Source organism: Camellia sinensis, chromosome 5, assembly GCF_055761805.1.
Source record: "Camellia sinensis isolate YWXY chromosome 5, ASM5576180v1, whole genome shotgun sequence".
Taxonomy (NCBI): Eukaryota; Viridiplantae; Streptophyta; class Magnoliopsida; order Ericales; family Theaceae; genus Camellia; species Camellia sinensis.
The window spans coordinates 45,831,983-45,850,055 of record NC_138965.1 but is presented as its reverse complement, the minus strand read 5'-3'; the positions used below and the strand labels follow the sequence as shown (position 1 = coordinate 45,850,055).

The following is an 18,073-nucleotide window of genomic DNA, read 5'->3' as shown; positions in this document are numbered from 1 at the left end:
GAGAGAGAAACATAGGCCCAAAATGAAGCCAAATGACACACTTTGTCCCATAATGAATCCAAATCCACATCCTTGTCTTCGAAGATCTGTGCATTCCTCTCCAGCCAAATAGTCCAAAAGACAGCAAAGGCTGCACAATACCAGTGCTTTGATAAACCCTCTATAATATAGAATGGAGTAAGATAGTGATCTGTCTGCCTTTTTTCCCCCTTTCCTATATTTATTTTTATTTGGAAAACGGTCTGGATATTAATTTTTATTTGGAAGATGCTCTACTTTTAGAGTAAAATTTGTTTGAGGCTCTTTACGTAATTGTTGTCCATTTTTTCCCAAGATGACTTCTTGTTCATTTTTCCTTTTCTAGTTGTACAAATAGTTTTAGTACATGAAGATGAGAATTGAAAGCTATTGTCCTTCTTGGTTGATAAGCTGGGTTAACTTTAGTGTGACTCTGAAGTGTATCTTACATAAATGTTGATAATTGACTTTCTGTAGTATGACTTTAATGGCTAATTTCAATGTATACTAATACTATGTAAGAGCTGTAATTTTCATACTTGCCTAACAATTTACTGATGGTAAAATGTATCTTCACAAAGCACATGCAACATTCACGAGTTAAAGCTGTTAGGCAGACGGAGCAACTGGTGTTTATATGGTTATAAGTGAATCATAAAAAGATACAATTTGTTGACTCTTAGAGGAGATTGCTATATCTACAGCCTTTTTTACTGTATGCGGGACCCACAATGTTGAGGGATGTGGATACAACCCTTAGGGCTATGGTTTTAGCAATCTCCTTTATGTATGGTGTTCGGATCCTCTGCAGTCCACTGGAGAGGGGTTTCCCTGCAGTGGATCGAAACAGTGTCGTTTTGATTTAAACGCATCATTTTGTTTAAGCAAAAAAAAAAAAAAAAAAAATAATAGAGAGAGAGAGAGAGAAGAGAAGCCGGAGACTCCATTACCAACCAACCCCACCCTCGCAGTGCAGTCTTCTTCTCCTTCAATGTTCATCACCCGCCACCCCCTTCTCTCCTTTTCTTTCTCTTCTTCTTCGTATCGTTTTATAGACTTGAGGCCCTGTTTTCCTATGTCTTTCTTTATGCTTTTCTTGTTTTGAGTTCTGATTTCTTTGGTAGATTTCGATTCTCCAGGTTCTGATTTGGGGGTTTTGGCTTAAAATACCAAAGACCCATTTGTCTAATCTTTTTAAATTTCTATTCTTCAGATCTGTTGCCTGTTTGCCAAAGAAACTCTCTCTCTAAAATCTTGATGTTGAGTATCTTGATCTTAATGTTTGAGATTCATGTCTCAGGTTTTCCTTTACTGATTCTATGTTTTTTCATGAATTTTCTTTCCTCTGATCTTGACCCCTTGAGGATGTTTGAAGGTCTCACAGCCATGGTTGTTACAATCGTGTGATTCAATGAGTTTCAAACAAAATGACTCAAATCATGCCGCTGAATCAGAAATTGCATATATCATGCAATTCAATTTACGATTCAGTGTGATTCACTATAATTCACCACGATTCAGTTATATTTTGTTTTTGTTTGCATAATGCATGAAATGTTCTTTTCGCCTATCTATAAAGATAATAAAAAAGAAATCAATTAGTTATATTGCATATGCTGGTCAATCCAGTACGCCTATCTGCAAGAAATAAAAAAAGAAATTAATTAGTTATATTAATATATGTTATTAATTTGTACATATATATGTACAATTTAGTTATATTGATATCTATTTATTTTAAACACTGTATAATTTTATATGCATATACATTTATAAAATGATATATTATATTAAATAAAGTGAATCTTATGATCCATGATTTGATATGATTCACAATTCACTAATTTAGCAGAACGATTCACAATTCGATTCGTGATTTGATAACAATGCTTCCAACTTCTACTTCTCTTGTTGTTTCTGACAACTAAACCACTCTTCACACGTCCACCTTGAATGTATTTAAAAATTGCGTTCTTGATATTGGTTTGTGTTAGACTTGAAGTCATTGCCTAATCTTGCAACTATTATATTGCGCCATTTCATCTTTCAAAACTGTGTTGGTTGCCCCTTAATTTGCCAAATATATTTCTTTCCTGAAATATGATATGGAATTATTGAAACTCTACTAGTGATATATTGACTGTTTGTAGTTGCATCATTAGGTCATCCACTTTCATCTGCTACTGCCCCTCCGAAAGGTCTTGGTATGCAGCTTGGTAAAACACAAAAGGCAAACCAGTTTTTGGAATCTTTGAAAGCTGAAGGTGAAGTTATTCTTGAGGATGTGCGTCCAAGTGCTGGTCTGTCTAGATCAGCTGCGCCACCACTAACTGATCCCATCACATTGTCTGTTGAAGAGAAGCTCAATGTGACTCTAAAGCGAGATGGTGGTGTCAGTAACTTTGATGTTCAGGGAACCTTGTCTCTTCAAATTCTTAATCAGGAAGATGGGCTCATCCAAGTCCAGGTTCTCTCTCTTTGTGTATGTGTGTGTGTGTGTGTGTGTGCGCCTGTGTGCCTGTGTGCATGTTCATGCGAGTCTCTGAGAATGTGGGTGGGGAAACACACTTTGGTCTTGTGTATTTCTTTATGGTAACAGACTGCTAAGTGTGTCTGTGTGTGTGTACACGTTACTTGTTTTTGGGTGTAAGATAGAGAGTAATGAATCTAAACACGAGGGAATTATTGGGGAAAGATTGTGGTGAATTTTTTAACATAAGCTACATTATATCTGCTCTTAGGCGTATTTGGGCTACATGTTAATGTTAGATTGAATTTATGTTGCCTTGCTTGATGTGAGAAATCTCTAAATCTTTGTCACATTAGATGTTATTAGAAGTGTTCTAGAGAATTTATTAGAATTTGTCACCCAAAGGGGGCATCAACATTTGTTTGGCACTACCCTTGCTGCTGTTAATTGATTCAGTTGCTGAGAATTGTTTGATGGATTGTCAACAATAAAGTAAGCTTTGTGAGTAGTTGTTCAAAGATATATTAGTTGAGAGCTAAATGATTATTTTTTGTAGTGTACATAATGTATGGCCTGTTTGGACATCCCTTGAATTTGAATGGTCCCTTTCACAAGGTATATGGTCTTTTTAGTGTGAATGTCTGTCAGCTTGAATGGAGCCATTTGGAAAATAGGAAAAGATTCGCAACTGCATCATATTTTTTCTTGTTTGGTTGTTTTTAGGTTTCATGGGATGACAATTCAGGACTTTAACCATCATTCTAAGGTTGCTACCGTATTCCTAAATACTTTTGTTCAAGAGGATGAATTTTTTACATTGAAATGTTATGTGAAATGGGAATGGCCCCTTAAATTTCTAGTGGAGATTCAGACAGGCTCTGAGGCTCATAGTTTTTTCCCCCATTAGAAAACTGTATTTCTGCCTCAATTTTATTTATGTTGTCAAAGATTAATTACACTTTAAGACCACCTTTTGTGTTGTTTCTGGAAATACATTCTGATGCTTTATATAAATGGCATGTTATAACATTGTGCGGCTTTACTTTCAGATTGAGACTGGGGGCAATCCAGGTATCCTCTTCAAGACGCATCCTAACATCAACAAAGAGTTGTTTTCCAATGAAAATATTTTAGGCCTCAAAGATTCTAACAGGCCATTTCCTACTGGTCAATCTACTGATGGTGTTGGCCTGTTGAAGTGGAGAATGCAAAGTGTAGATGAGTCAGTTGTCCCATTGACGAGTGGGTTCATGTTTCATGCTAATTATCTTTCTGGTTTATAGCTTTCTGGTTTTTATTTTTTATTTGCCCTTTTTATTTACTATGATCTCTTTTTTGTTGCAGTCAACTGCTGGCCTTCTGTTTCTGGAAATGAAACTTATGTCAGTATCGAGTACGAAGCTTCTTCAATGTTTGATTTGCAGAATGTTGTGATTTCAGTACCTCTTCCAGCTCTTAGAGAGGCACCAAGTGTCAGGCAGATTGACGGTGAATGGAGGTAAAATTCCTACTTATATAATTACAACTTTAGTATTATGTAGTTCAACTTATATAGTTACAAAGTATATATAGTTTTGTACGGAGATCATCAGTGTTTCAGAGTGGAGCAATGATTTGATGGAGTCTTGGGAGTAAAGTTAAAGGTGATCTCACTTTTAGGTAGTGTTTGGTCTGGTTCATTGGAATTAAAGTAGATTAGAATGGAATGAACATTCCTTAGCTTTTCTACGGAATGGCCATTCCCTTACAATGATGAATATTGATTCAATTTGCAATGCATTTTTCATAATATTTTTAGTGAACCAAAGGTGGGAATGGCCATTTTGATAGAATGATCATTCCATTCCATCTCATTCCAATGAATCATAGTTAAGGAGAAAGTGATTATGGTTAGATTAGAATGACATGGTTTAGAGCTATAATATGCATACATAGTTGCACATTGAAATAAGGGCTATCTTTTTTATTGTAAGCTCATTTTTGTCTGACATTGCTCCACTTTTCACATCGGTTGGCTCTGTTTGGCATATGAACAAAGGTAAAACCTGGAAAACATTGTCAGACAACTTACTGTTGTTCTGGCAGCAGAATTATCTGTACATTTTCAATTGCATCTGTGCTGCTTCAAAATGCGTTGAAAATGACCCTTTTTGGAAATTGATAGACATACCAGCTTATCAAGCTTTTATGTAATTTCTTCAAAATATAGCTCAACGGTCTTGCAATAATGAGAAAATATCATTTTGCCCCCCAAACTATCACTAAAAAAACAATTCAATCCATGTTCATTTAATAATATTAATTTTAGACCTAAAATATTCGATTTTGCATCAATTTTACCCCTACCGTCAATTGCCGTCTATAATCAAACTGAAGTTACTGATGTGGCACTCAACCTTTATTTGAAATTTCATTTTAAACAACCACCCCCCCCCCCCCCCCCCCCCAAAAAAAAAAAAAAAAAAAAGTATCCCCAAAATATCAATTAGACCTTTGAACAATATGAAGTTTGGGGGTCTAATTGATATTCTAGAGATAGTTTGGGGGAAAATAAAATTTCAACTGAAATTTTGGTGCCACGTCAACAACTTTCGTTTGATCATAAATGGCAGCTAACGGCAGGGGTAAAATTGATCCAAAATCAAATAGTTTAGGTGTAAAATTGATATTATTAAAAAAACAGGGGTTCAATTGATTTTTAAGTGATAGTCTGGGGGACAAAATGATATTTCCTCTGCAATAATTACTCAAACAGCCTCACATATAAGCATGAACACCTCCATTTATGATTGCACCTTTAATAGAATTTCTCAAGAGTATGTAGTTCAATTTGATTTGCTTATCAGTAATCGATATTGGGTTACAACACTGGCTTCTTCTCACAGGTATGACTCCAGATATTCTATTTTGGCATGGTCCATACTTCTCATTGATAACTCAAACCGTAGGTCAGTATAAGATGGAGTTTCTTATCTTTGGAACTTGATTTTTATACGCAAACTGTAATTTGCAATGCTTGTTTGGTTTCTAATTCGTATTGGAAAACATGGCAGTGGATCTATGGAGTTTGTTGTCCCTCCTGCAGATTCATCAGTCTTTTTCCCGATTTCAGTGCGTTTCACTGCTGCAAATACATTCAGTGACCTAAAGGTTCACTTCTATTTTACCATTTATAATTGCTTCATGCTATTTTTTCAACCAATAATATGGTATTGGGGTTATACTACTGCCTAAACTTTGCTTGACATTTATATGCATGATGCATCTATATTGTCTGCAGTGTGTACTGTTGATGCACTAAATGTGCCTCCCTTGAATAGTGAACTTTGTATTAGAGTAGATGAGAAGGTAGCTGCAAAAAATGCAAGAGTTGAATGAAATCCTAGTGAAATAAGAACTCTTTAAAGTGTCCATTTTGATTTTATGGCCTAAATTCTTGTTTTAATTCCACTCCAATTTGCATTTTTTTTTATTACATAGAAGGATGAGTACTGTTGAAACTTAGATCATATTTTGTATTAGCTTGCGACTCCATTAATATAATTTGCAAAAATGTGGAAAGTAGAGCTAGTTACAGGGGAATATTTGATTCCATGGTTAGGTAACATGCGGTGATACAAGTACAACAGATCCACAGCATGTGTAAAGAAGGGGTTATTTGGTTTCCATTTCTTATATATTCAAGCTTGAATCCCACTTGTTTAACCAACTTGATTTGTTGTTCTAAAAGATCATTTGAGTTCTTGAAGAACATTTAAATCTGAAAGATTTTTGTATTTTTGTCCCAGTAGATGTGCATGTTCATTAGATTTTAACGAAATAATGTTGTCTAGGATTGATTGAGAGACACCTTCATATGTTTGTGCATAATTGACTGTAAATGTTTTGGCAGGTCACAAATATCTTGCCTCTTAGAGGTGGACCATCTCCCAAGTTTTCTCAGAGGACACTTCTATCCACGGAAAACTACGAAGTAGCATAAGTCATATTTAATACTTAGGCAAATCAGGTGTGGATTATTCTATAATACATTTTCAAACGCTTTGTCTTCTCGAGTTTGTAGTACTGATTCATCTGTTATGTACTCAAATTTTGAGATGAAGTGATAAACCGGATATGTTTGTCATCTTCATGAGCTTGGAACTTATTTTTCATTTCTACTAATGGCTTATAATTGAATATTTGCTGTTATTGATGATATTTTAGGTTTGCATTTATTGTGGGTTTGTTTATTATCTGGATTTACTTGAGGTTTGTACCTTGTCACGAGGAAAGTATCAAAACTACTTGATGATTGTTGGATTTGCAATTATCAAATTATTTATGTCAAAATCTATTCAAAATAGTCTCATTCTTGAAAAATTATAATGTCATACATAAACTGGATTTTCCTTTATAGTCATTCGTAGCAGGCAACAGAATGGAGGCCAAGCCTACGTGCAGGCTAAGGCCAATGGTTGTTTTTTTTTTGGGGGGTTTAGGGCAGGTCGGGCCATCATTTAAACCTTAGGCTTAAGCCCTGTCCAACAGGTTTTGGCTCAGATGGTCTTGTAGGTGGCGGCTTAGCCCAATGGATAATGATTTGAGGCTTGGATTTTGGCGGCTTCATTTTTAAAATTTTCCCCTTACTTTTTCATAATTGCTGATGGGCTTGCCGACTAGACCAATAGGCTGCCTCCAACGGGCCAATGGGCTGGGCCAACCTGCAAGGAAAGCTTGAAATAGTAGGTCCAGTCCAGCCCAACCCTCCCTCCTCGGGCAGGGTAAAAACCCGTTGGGCTGTTGGCCTTTTGGTCAAATGATGATTCTCAAGTTACAGAACCATGCCCTCCCTTTGATCCAATGTGCTTGCGGAAAGAGCAGAAATTCAATACTGAAACTAATTTGGTATTGGAACTAGGGGTGCGCGTTGGTTGGTTTGGGTTAGTTTTGGGAGTAAATGATATTAATGTTAGGAAAAGATTGTCTGTGCAAGTACAAGATAATTTTGAGTATATGGTTTTCTCTAATAATGAGTTGGTTTAGGTTAGCAATGTTAACTAGTTAGCGATTTTTTGCACACTCCCTAATTACCATGTAAAACACATTGAAACAAGCCTGCAAGAGCTGGGCTTTTAATGAAGAACAATAACTACTCATGAATGGAGAATGTGTATGGACAGTGATCGAAATAGTTCGGTTTTAGAATAGATCAAGAAACAAACCAGTACCTATGGTTTTAGAAAAATTAAAGTCATAACTGAATTGTTAACTTATATAATGAAACCAGAATCAAACTATTAAAATAGTTTAGTTCGAACTTGTTAATTTCCCAATCAAGACTAGTGCTTGCCAAGTCACTTTTTTAGTTAAAAAAGTAAAAAGTTACTAAAAAAAATTAAAAAATCAACAATTTATATCAAAAAGTTAAATATTTTCTTTTCTTTCTATTTTTGCACATCTTTTCGTAAAAAGTCAAAAAATCATTCTAAATATACTAGTTTTTTTTGTACATTATATTTTAGCTAAAAAATTAATAAGTTACTTAAAAAAACTTATTTCCAAACGAGGCCTTGCTAGCATGTTTATGGCTTATTTGTAGTCTTTGCTTGTATGGCAATTTCTATCCATTGTAATATATCTCACATGAAATGAAGTTCTTTTTTATCCCAGAAACGAAAAAAAAAAAAAAACAAAAACAGAAAACAAAAAACAAAAAACAAAAAACAAAAATATAAAATAATAAACAAATATAAAACCCTTTTGGTATAGCTTTGGTAAAAGTGATAGAAGAAGATGAAGATTGAAAAATCTTAAATCCCTGATATATTGATTAATAATTATGTTCTAATTTAAAACAACAAATAATAATCCTAACAAAACAATCAAGGCAAATTGACACAACAATTTAACGTGAAAAAATTACAATTGGAGAACCTCCAATTATGATAAAAAATCACGAGTCAAAGCTACAAAACAATCCACTAAGGATGTGTTTGATTGGATAGAATGGATAAGGGGGATTAGAATCCGTCGGACTTGAATTTTGGGATTGTGAATCGTTCGAACTATTTGGTTGGATTGGATGTGTATCACGTGTTTGTTTCCTCATGGGATTAGATGTCTGGAAACGACTATTTTTAATGAATCTAATGTTTGGTTTTGGTTGGACGGACAGGATAAGGATAAATGAGCAAAAGAATATTTTACCTTTTTTCAATTGTTTAATACGTAATAGCAATATTAAATATATCTTTAATATTTTAATTATTTTTAGCTAGATTAAATAAAAATTTATTCTATTTTATTTTTTACACAATTAAATAAATTTATTTTTTTTTAAAAAAAATAAATAAATATCAATAAAAGTATATGTTTTTTTTTAAATTAAAATTTTAAATAAATTTATTTTAAAAAATAATAATTATTAAATAATGAAATTAAATAAACATCTATGAAAATTTAAATAATGAAATTAAATAAAATTTTAAAATAAAATATCAATAAAAAATTATTTTAAAAAAAATAAAATAAATAAAACATCAATAAAAAGTTAAATAAAATTATTTTATTTTTAAATTGAGACATTTAAATTTTATTGAATTTTACTAAATATAATACATAATTAAATAGTATGGGGTCAAAATGGTAATTTCACTACCTAATCTTATGGGATTGTTATCCTATGAAAATTGTCCCACTCCCTCCCCCCGGACAGTGTAATCCCACATATTGGGGATAAGGAGTCCAGTTGGACTCCATGTTCAGCGGACTAAAAAAAAAAACAAACATCGGATACATGGCTTCCAATGGATTACAATCCAATCCCACACCCTAATCATTCCAATCAAACACCTCCTAAGAAGACAAAAAGGAATTACACAAGTATATTCTCAATTACCTAGCGAATCCACTCTCAAATTGAAGCAAACCCGATATGCCTGAGCTTCGTTGTCACTTTCATCCTTATCATAATCTAATTCATCATCCCAAGTGATAGTGATAGTGATAGCAAAAGCTTTCTTTTTCCTTAAACGATTAGGACATTCTTGGGCAAAGTGGCCAAAACCTTAGCATTTATAGCATTGGATTCATGCCAACCAACATGTGAACTGCATTTTTGGAGGAGAAATACCTTTCCACAGCAACCTAGGCACCATTAAACCTGAGTTGTCGATGGAGAAAAGCCACTCATAAGCTGATTTCACTAAATATACCCCTGAGGTACCAAAATTCCACACCAATTTATCCTCCACGCCAGGTCTTAACTCTGGAACAGAATTAAGCACATGAACAAAAGCAGATAAATCTACAGATTCCCAAGAATAAAGGGTTCTTCTGAAGTTTAACACCCACCCAGATGATGAGGACCTTATACTGAAAATATAAAAAACAGAGGCTTCTTTATCCTGAGAAAGCATATACAGTCTAGGGAAAGCTAGCTTCAAACATGCAACATCAATCCAGGAATCATTCCAAAAGGGGCATCTAAAGCCATCTCCTAAAACAATACTAATATTGGAGTGCAAGAAATCAAAGAAAATAAGCCTAGAGACAACCACTGACAGTATGTCAAACCAAACTCTAGAGCCACTACTTTGAAGATCAGTTGGAGGCAACCAAGACTTTGGAGCATACTTATATTTACTGCAAATAATCTCTTTCCAAAGGACCTTCTCTACACACCCAAACCTCCTCCACCACCACTTAGCCAGAAGACATAGATTCACATCTCTAATCCTCCTAATACCAAGACCACCAACTCTCAAATCTTTAGTAACTTCAGACTACTTGACCAGATCCACATTTTTCTTAAGTTCAGATCCCCTCCATAAAATTGAAGCTTGAATTCGATCAAGTTCTTTAGCAACTCCTCTAGGTATCTTAAACAAATATAAATAATAGACAGGAAGGTTGCTTAAAACAGATTTAATTAAGGATAATCTCCCACCAAAAGACAGATGCCTTCTTTTCCAGCTGGCAAGCTTAACTTTAAACTTCCTAATAACAGGGGCCTATGTTGATTTAAGTCTAGGACTAGCACCAAGAGGTAACCCCAAGAAAGAAATAGGAAGCACAGCTTTGGAACAATTGAGTATATCAGCAAACTGATCCAGAATGTCCTCCTCCACTCCAACTCTAATAACTGAACTTTTGCTGTAATTAATCTTAAGCCCAGAAACAGCTTCAAAGCATCAAAGCAACCTCTTGATACAAAGAATTTCCTACTGATTGGGCTCACTGAACAAGATGGTGTCATTTGCAAATTGAAGATGTGACACCTTTACCAAATTAGTCCCAATAATAGCCCCATTGAAAATTCCCAACTCTCTAGCCCTCAAAATCAAAATATTAAGACTTTCCATAACCATATTAAATAAAAAATGGGAAAGAGGATCCCCTTGCCTTAAACCCCTTTCAGCAATAAACTCCTCTGTAGGGCTACCATTAACTAAGATAGAGATTCTAACATTAGTAACACAGCTTTTAATCCAATTCCTCCATTTGAGACCGAATTCAAAACTTTTAATCAAATTAAATAAGAAATTCCAATTGACACAGTCATACGCTTTCTCAAAATCGATTTTAATAATCACCCCTTTCTTCTTTTTACTCCTTCACTACTCCAACACCTCATTTGCTACAAGCATCCCATCAAGAATGAATCCCCCCCCTAAAAAAGCTGACTGCGAAGGACTAATAATGGATGGAAAAATTAACTTCAACCTTCTAGAAAGCACTTTGGCAAGAATCTTGTGCATGGAACCAATAAGACTAATTGGTCTGTAGTCATTAAGGCTACTAGGATTATCATTCTTGGGGATAAGAGCAATAAATCAAGAGATAAGACCAGAGGGCAGCTTTCCATTAGCAAAAAACTCTTTGAAAAATAGCATGATATCCCCTTTCATAAAGTTCCAACACTTCCTAATAGCCAAAAGATTAAAACCATCTGGCCCAGGGGCCTTATTCCCATCACTAACCTTCAGAGCACTCCATACCTCAGACTCTGTGAACTCCTTTTCCAGATCAAAAACTTGGGAACCAACGGGTAATGTTCTAGTGTGTCATGCATACCGTATGCAACCCTACTACAAAATTACGTAAATTTTCATAAACTTACATAAGTGATCTCACAGAGAAGCGTAAGTTGAACACAAATTTGCTTAAATCACTTTTATGAATTACACAAATTTGTGTTCAATATATGTAATTTTGTGGTAGGATTGTGTATTGTTTCTGCTTTGTTTATTTCTTTTTTTTCCTTCTAAAATTTTTTCATAACAAATAATTTGTTAGAAGATTATTATTATCACCATTATAGACGACAAGAACTATTTCTTATTTTGTTAAGAACATTTTTTCTTGTGTTTTTTATACAAGCATCTTACACTTAAAAAGTAACTAATAAAAAAAATTTCAAAAAACAATTTACGGGCAAAGCACGTGCACAAATGCTAGTACATCTAAATGTGTGGAAAATAATGGAATACACTCTAAATCATGAGTGATTATTTTATAGTTTTGGAGCATTACTCTACATTATTCATCATTTGATATTTGTCAAGTGATTTTTGAAAAATTTAACAAAAAGTATTGAGTTTCATTATTTTATCGAATAAGTATCAAGTAAAAACATCACATGAATTTGACCCAGAAGCAAAAATAATTTTTTCCTAAATCATATAAATAATTGTGTAGGACCAATGATTTGCCTTTGCCATGTATAAAAGGCAAGGAATCTTAATGAAACGCTTCCGTTTGTCCAATACCAAGACTTTAGGTGTCCTACTTTCCATTCTTTTTCCGTTTGTCCAATACCAAGACTTTATGGATTTGAAGAAAAGATTTATGAAAGAAAAACAAAAAACTTGAAAAAAAACAAATCAAATACCTACGTTACAACACCATCACAAGGCTCCTCTCTTTTTTCTTTATATTATTATTATTATTATTAGTAAAAGAGATAATTTTATTGATGAAGACTAGCATATAAACAAATAGAACATCAATAAAGTGAAAAAAGGCGTGTGCAAGACTACATCATAGCAAGACTACAGGATCCCAATTAAGTTGACACTGAAAAACAAGCCTAATCATATGCAAGCACATCACTACGAGTAGGTAAGAAACTAAGCAAAAAACAACCAAATGACAAAACAGAGAACAACTCTAAGCCTTTACATACAATCCAATACACAAGACAAGCTGCAATAGCACTATGCAGGTCCAGGCAATCAGTCACATATCAATCCTAAAAACCATATGTGCACCAGCCAATTCCTCTTCTAACTCATTAGCTCTTGGTCTTGATCTTGATGGTCTTTTATCCTTCCAAACAGAACATGAAATCCTTAATATGAGTAGATGACCTTGTGAAAGAAATGGAAGCAACATGAAAAAAAAAAAATTAAAATTAAACAAGGAAACATGGGCGGCTTAACCATAAAGCCAATAAAACCCTTGCTATAAGCCTTAATTTTTTATGGTCCTAATTTTTTGAAAGCCTATACATTAATGCTGTGTTTGGTTAGGAGATTTAGAGAGGGATTTGGAAAAGGAAAGGGAAAATATGTGTGAAATTAGGTGAAATATAAGTATATTTTATTCACATTTTACCTAACTTTTCCTTTTCCCTTTCCCTTTCCAAATCCCTTCTCAAATCCCCCAACCAAACACAGCGAAAGGGATAGATTCTATGGATCAAATTTATTTATAAAAAAATTCTATTTTAGCTTTTAGTGATAAATTTATTAAAAATATTTATAAAAAAACACAATTTAACTAGTTACACCTCTCACATCATATTTTAATGCAAACCAACTCAAATAAACTGATATTAACCAAAACTTACAAACAAAAGTAAAAAATGTCCTAATCATTTATCACTTTGATAAATTTATTAGTATCATTAGGAGTACCAAATAATCATTTCACAAACACAAAATATATGTATAAAGTTCCAAAATTTTCTCATTATTAAAATAAGAGGCAAATACATAAAAATAAAAAAAAATAAAAAATAAAAAAATCACTTTAGATTTATGAGGAAATAAATCCAATCAATAAGACTTATTAGTAATTATCCCATATATTAAGGCCCTATATAGCTTCAACATTCTTTCCCCCCCGAAAATAAGGCCATGCCGGTTCACATGGAAAAGCAGACCCAAGATGACCCACATTTTTTGAAAATCTGCAGGTTGTGATTAAGATTCCATAAAATTCTTACATTTGTTTTCGGTAAATTACGCTAACTTCTCTTGAGATTTGAAGAAAATACATTTAGTTTTATACTTTTGACATAATTACACTGACCTTCTTAAGTCTTTAATTTATATAACACTTTTACTGATACAACTCTTTGCTGAGATCGAAAAAAGGAAAGTTCAAAAGTTTGAAAAAAGTTATGCCAAACAAAATAAATCCCCTCTCTCCAGCTTGCTTTCTTCAATTCAAGTCATGTTTGAATAATTTCTAACTTTGAAAGAAATTGTTGACTTTTTTATTTAATTTTAAAAATTAAAATCACTAGATGATGACAGTTTCAAATATATTTTATAATAATAGTAAATTAGCCATATTATCAATTGAAAAAAAAGCCTGTTCAAAAAAAAAAAAAAAAATTGAAAAAAAAAATGTTAGCAAAACTTAAATATGAAGATTTAATGAGTAAATTTTCCTCTCAAAATCACAAAAAAATAAATTATAAAAAAATATTAAAAAATAAAAATGTCTCAATCAAATTTATTTATTTCGATCTCAAATTACCTCAAAAGGCTTTCAATTAGATTGGATGGCTAAGGGCATTACTTGCCTGCTTAGTACAACACCACTTTGTAAGAAACGAAGCAAGCAAGTTCGAAGAAAAGCTAAAGTGGAATTCAGAGCTTATAAATATATAAATTATATGAGCAGCTCAAATGTCAAATAAATTCAATACAAGTAAGTAGAAATTTTTTATTGAAACTATTCATTTAAAAAGCTTGCAAAAATCCAATGAAAACAGCCCACTAAATACACCAACATGAAGATTTAAGATGGTTTTAAATTAGTCATTAAAAAGTTTTCTAAAATGCTAATTAGTATAAAAGAGCAGAAAAATAGACTAGAAAAGGGGGTTGAAATTGAACAGTCTAAGAAGAAAATGGAAAACAAGAACAACATATAGTCCAAGGATAGAAGGCAAATACTCAAGAGGTTGAGCAGTTGATATCAGTTGTCCCAATGTGATCATGTGGAATTCATTTCGCAAATGTGACGTTCGATCATCTGATAGTTTCATGGCAACTTGTCTCATGGTTGGCCGAGATGGTGGATTGGCATGCAAACATGCAAATGCTAGTTTTGCAACCACAACTACTTGTTCTGCCACTTGATTCTCAGGAGTTGGGAGACGTTGATCCAACATATCCTTCAATAATATCCCATGCACAGTTGATGTGGATGAGGAAGAGGATGACAATGATGATAGAGAGGCGATTAGATCACCCGGATGCTTCCATATAATCACTTCCATCGTGAGACCCCAAAACTATAAACATCGCATCCCTCATTTACTTCCATTGTATAAGAAAGTTCTACCAAATGAAACAAATGACCAAGATAAGAAAATAGTTATTAAAAAAAAAAAAAAACAATGGTGGAAAAAGAAAAAAGAAAAACAAGAAACATGTACATGCTCATGTTTCATATCAAAACAACAATTAGAAGTTCAACAACCCTTTCAATTTGAGTGAAATAACTAGGGGTGGGCAACGGTTTATCCGAACCGCCCAACCCGCCCAACCCGCATATAAATGGGCGGTTTTGTAAACATAATGCGGGCGGATGCGGTTTGAAATATGACAAATTTGCGGGTTGCCGCGACCCGCAAAAACCACCCGCACTTTAATTAGTATTATTATTATTATTTTTTATATACCAACTTTGTAACTTTAACAGGAGTACCATTATGTTCTCTATGACACTAGGATCCTTATTTTTAAGTATTTCTTAACTTTCTTAATATCGTAGAATTATCAAGTTCTAAACTTGGTTTCTTATATGATTTTCATTGATGACTCATCCACTTTTTCCTAATAAAAATTTTCTTCTGGTGATCGATGAAGCTTCTAGTTTGATTATTGATTACTGAATTGACAATTCTAATTGAGTACAACCTTTAATGCATTGATATACATTTCTTTCATGACAAAAATGCTAGTGATATTCAATTTTTATTTGTAAACTCATCAGAAAATTGTTATCAATTGATCACAAATATATAAAATGAATCTAATGCCTAAATTCGATGGGGAAAAAAAAACTTAAAAATTAATTTTTAAAGAAAAAAGTGTAAACCGCAAACCGCCCGCAACCGCCCGCACATTTACAAACCCTATCCGCACAAACCGCAAACCGCACTACGGGCGGTTGCGGGTTGACTTTTTCCTAAACCGCATAGATGCGGGCGGGTCAAAACCAAACCGCAAACCGCACAAAACCGATCCGCGAACACCCCTAGAAATAACATCCAAGATTAAAAATCTCTTAATATGCAATGATTGACAAAATAAAATGAACATTACATACCAGGTGTAGCGTACCCAAAGGTCCCTGCAAATGATGTCCAATTGGATGAGTCAGGCTTCATAAATCTAGTTGTGCTGAAATTGGATATGTGAGCTGCATACTGTAAATCAAGCAAAACATTCTTGTTTGATATGTCTCGATGGATGATTGCTGATGAACAGTCATGGTGCATTTAAGACAAAGCATTTGCTACATCTTTGACAACATTCACTCTCTTAATCCAATCAAAGTATATACATGATCCTCCGAGCTCAATATCTTTCCCAAGCTTCTCCCTTCCAAGAACTCATAAACCAAAAACAAGTGCCTCTGATGTGAACAATAGCCATGAAGTTTTACAATATTGCGATGGCGAATCTTTGTTAATGCACAGATCTCACTCGTAAAGCCTTTCAGATTAGCCAAGTCATCATCGGGTGATACATGAAGTTTCTTCACAGCAATTAACTGACCACTTGTGAGATCAGCTCGGTAAACAGTACCGCATCCTCCCTCCCCAACACACTGTTTGGTACTAAAATTTTCAGTCGCTTCAATGATGCCTTCATACACCATATTTCTGTCATAGCTCCAAATTGCAAACAAAATTTCATTGTTTAGTCATCTTGGCTCATTTTTCTTGTTCCTATACTTTTTACAAAAAACCAAGAGTACTATTCCGATTAATGAAGGAATTGAAATCCAAAAAGAAGAACAATTAGTAACACAAGTTCGGTACTATTTTTCTTAGCTACCCCACTGTTCATTTTTGCTGGACAAGTTTTCAAACCAGTGGCATTACCATATAAACCTTTATTACCTTTGAGTGCATCAAATGGAGCCTCTTGGAAGGCTTTCATTTTAGGAATAGCACCATCCAATTGATTGAAAGATACATCTACCGATATCAAATTTAACATATTATCGAAAGATGATGGAATGAAACCAGAGAGTTCATTGTGGGAGAGATTCAATGTTTCTAACCTTTGCAATTCTCCAATCTGCTGTGGTATCTTACCTATTAGCAAATTGTAACCAAGATCAAGAATCTGAAGGTTATGGATACGACCTATTTCAGCAGGAATGCTTTCCCCCAATCTATTATTGCTCAAATTCAAGTTGAAAAGTTTCATGCACTCCCCTAGTGCTCTAGGGATTAAGCCACTTTAGATCATTTGCTGCCAAGTCAAGGATCTGTAGATTGGACAACTTACCAAATTCTGGAGGAATGTTGCCTGATAGATGGTTATTATTTAGCTTAAGGTTGAACAGTGAAACCATCCTTTTCAATTACATTGGGCCAACTATGTCATTTGAAGAGAGGTCAAGGACGCATAGTTGAGTTGAATCCATTATTTCAGATGGTATCTCTCCAGAAATATTATTGTTGGACATTTTGAGACTAGTTAAATTATGAGACTTTCCCCATTTATGAGATACCTCACCAAAGAAATTGTTGCGACTCAGATCAATGTAGACCAAGTTCGGGTATATATCGAAATCTTCTGATATATTTCCCGAAAGTTGGTTCCTGTCAAGCCTAACTCTATACAAGCTAGAGCAATTTTTCAAGCTTTTTGGGATGGGACCTTTGAGATTATTATTATCCGCAGTTAAGTTTCTAAGTAAGCCACTAACACATGTCTGCTGGTATATGACCATTGAATATGTTTCCACTTATTTCAAACGCTGTCAACTGTGTAAAATTGTTGAATGTTGGGGGAATAGATCCAAAAAGTTTGTTGCCATTAATGTAAAACATGGTTAAGTTGCCCAAGTTCCCTATAGATGTAGGGATTGAACCCGTGAGCTTGTTCCATGAGAGACGGAGATCAACGAGAGACCTCAGCATCCCAACTACTTGAGGGATTGATCCGAAAAGTTGGTTGTCATAGAGATACAGAGTGGTTAAGTTGCCCAAGTTTCCAATTGAAGAAGGGATCGAACCTGTAAGCTTGTTCCCTGAGAGTTCGAGATCAACAAGAGGCCTTAGCATCCCAACTTCTTGAGGGATTAATCCGGAAAGTTGGTTGTCATAAAGGTACAGAGTGG

At 34.1% G+C, this 18,073-nt stretch overlaps 1 protein-coding gene and 1 long non-coding RNA gene across 5 annotated transcripts in view; one reads left to right on the top strand and one right to left on the bottom strand.

Annotated features, from left to right (window-relative positions):
* Positions 1-6,667, top strand: part of LOC145790606 (coatomer subunit delta-like) — a 36,898-nt gene extending 30,231 nt beyond the window's left edge. For all 4 annotated transcript variants that reach the window (XM_082868764.1, XM_082868766.1, XM_082868763.1 and 1 more), the window contains 6 exons: positions 2,181-2,485; positions 3,538-3,730; positions 3,833-3,986; positions 5,374-5,436; positions 5,542-5,638; positions 6,381-6,667. In XM_082868764.1, the coding sequence (XP_082724890.1) occupies positions 2,181-2,485; positions 3,538-3,730; positions 3,833-3,986; positions 5,374-5,436; positions 5,542-5,638; positions 6,381-6,470 (902 nt within the window). In that variant the 3' untranslated portion in view covers positions 6,471-6,667. The remainder of the gene's footprint in view (positions 1-2,180; positions 2,486-3,537; positions 3,731-3,832; positions 3,987-5,373; positions 5,437-5,541; positions 5,639-6,380) is intronic.
* Positions 6,668-14,183: 7,516 nt separating this feature from the next.
* On the bottom strand, positions 14,184-17,895 carry LOC145790099 (uncharacterized). The gene is made up of 3 exons (XR_014328739.1): positions 16,842-17,895; positions 16,043-16,610; positions 14,184-15,048 (listed from the first exon to the last, which is right to left on the bottom strand). It is a non-coding gene; the product is annotated as an uncharacterized LOC145790099 (long non-coding RNA).
* Positions 17,896-18,073: the final 178 nt, after the last annotated feature.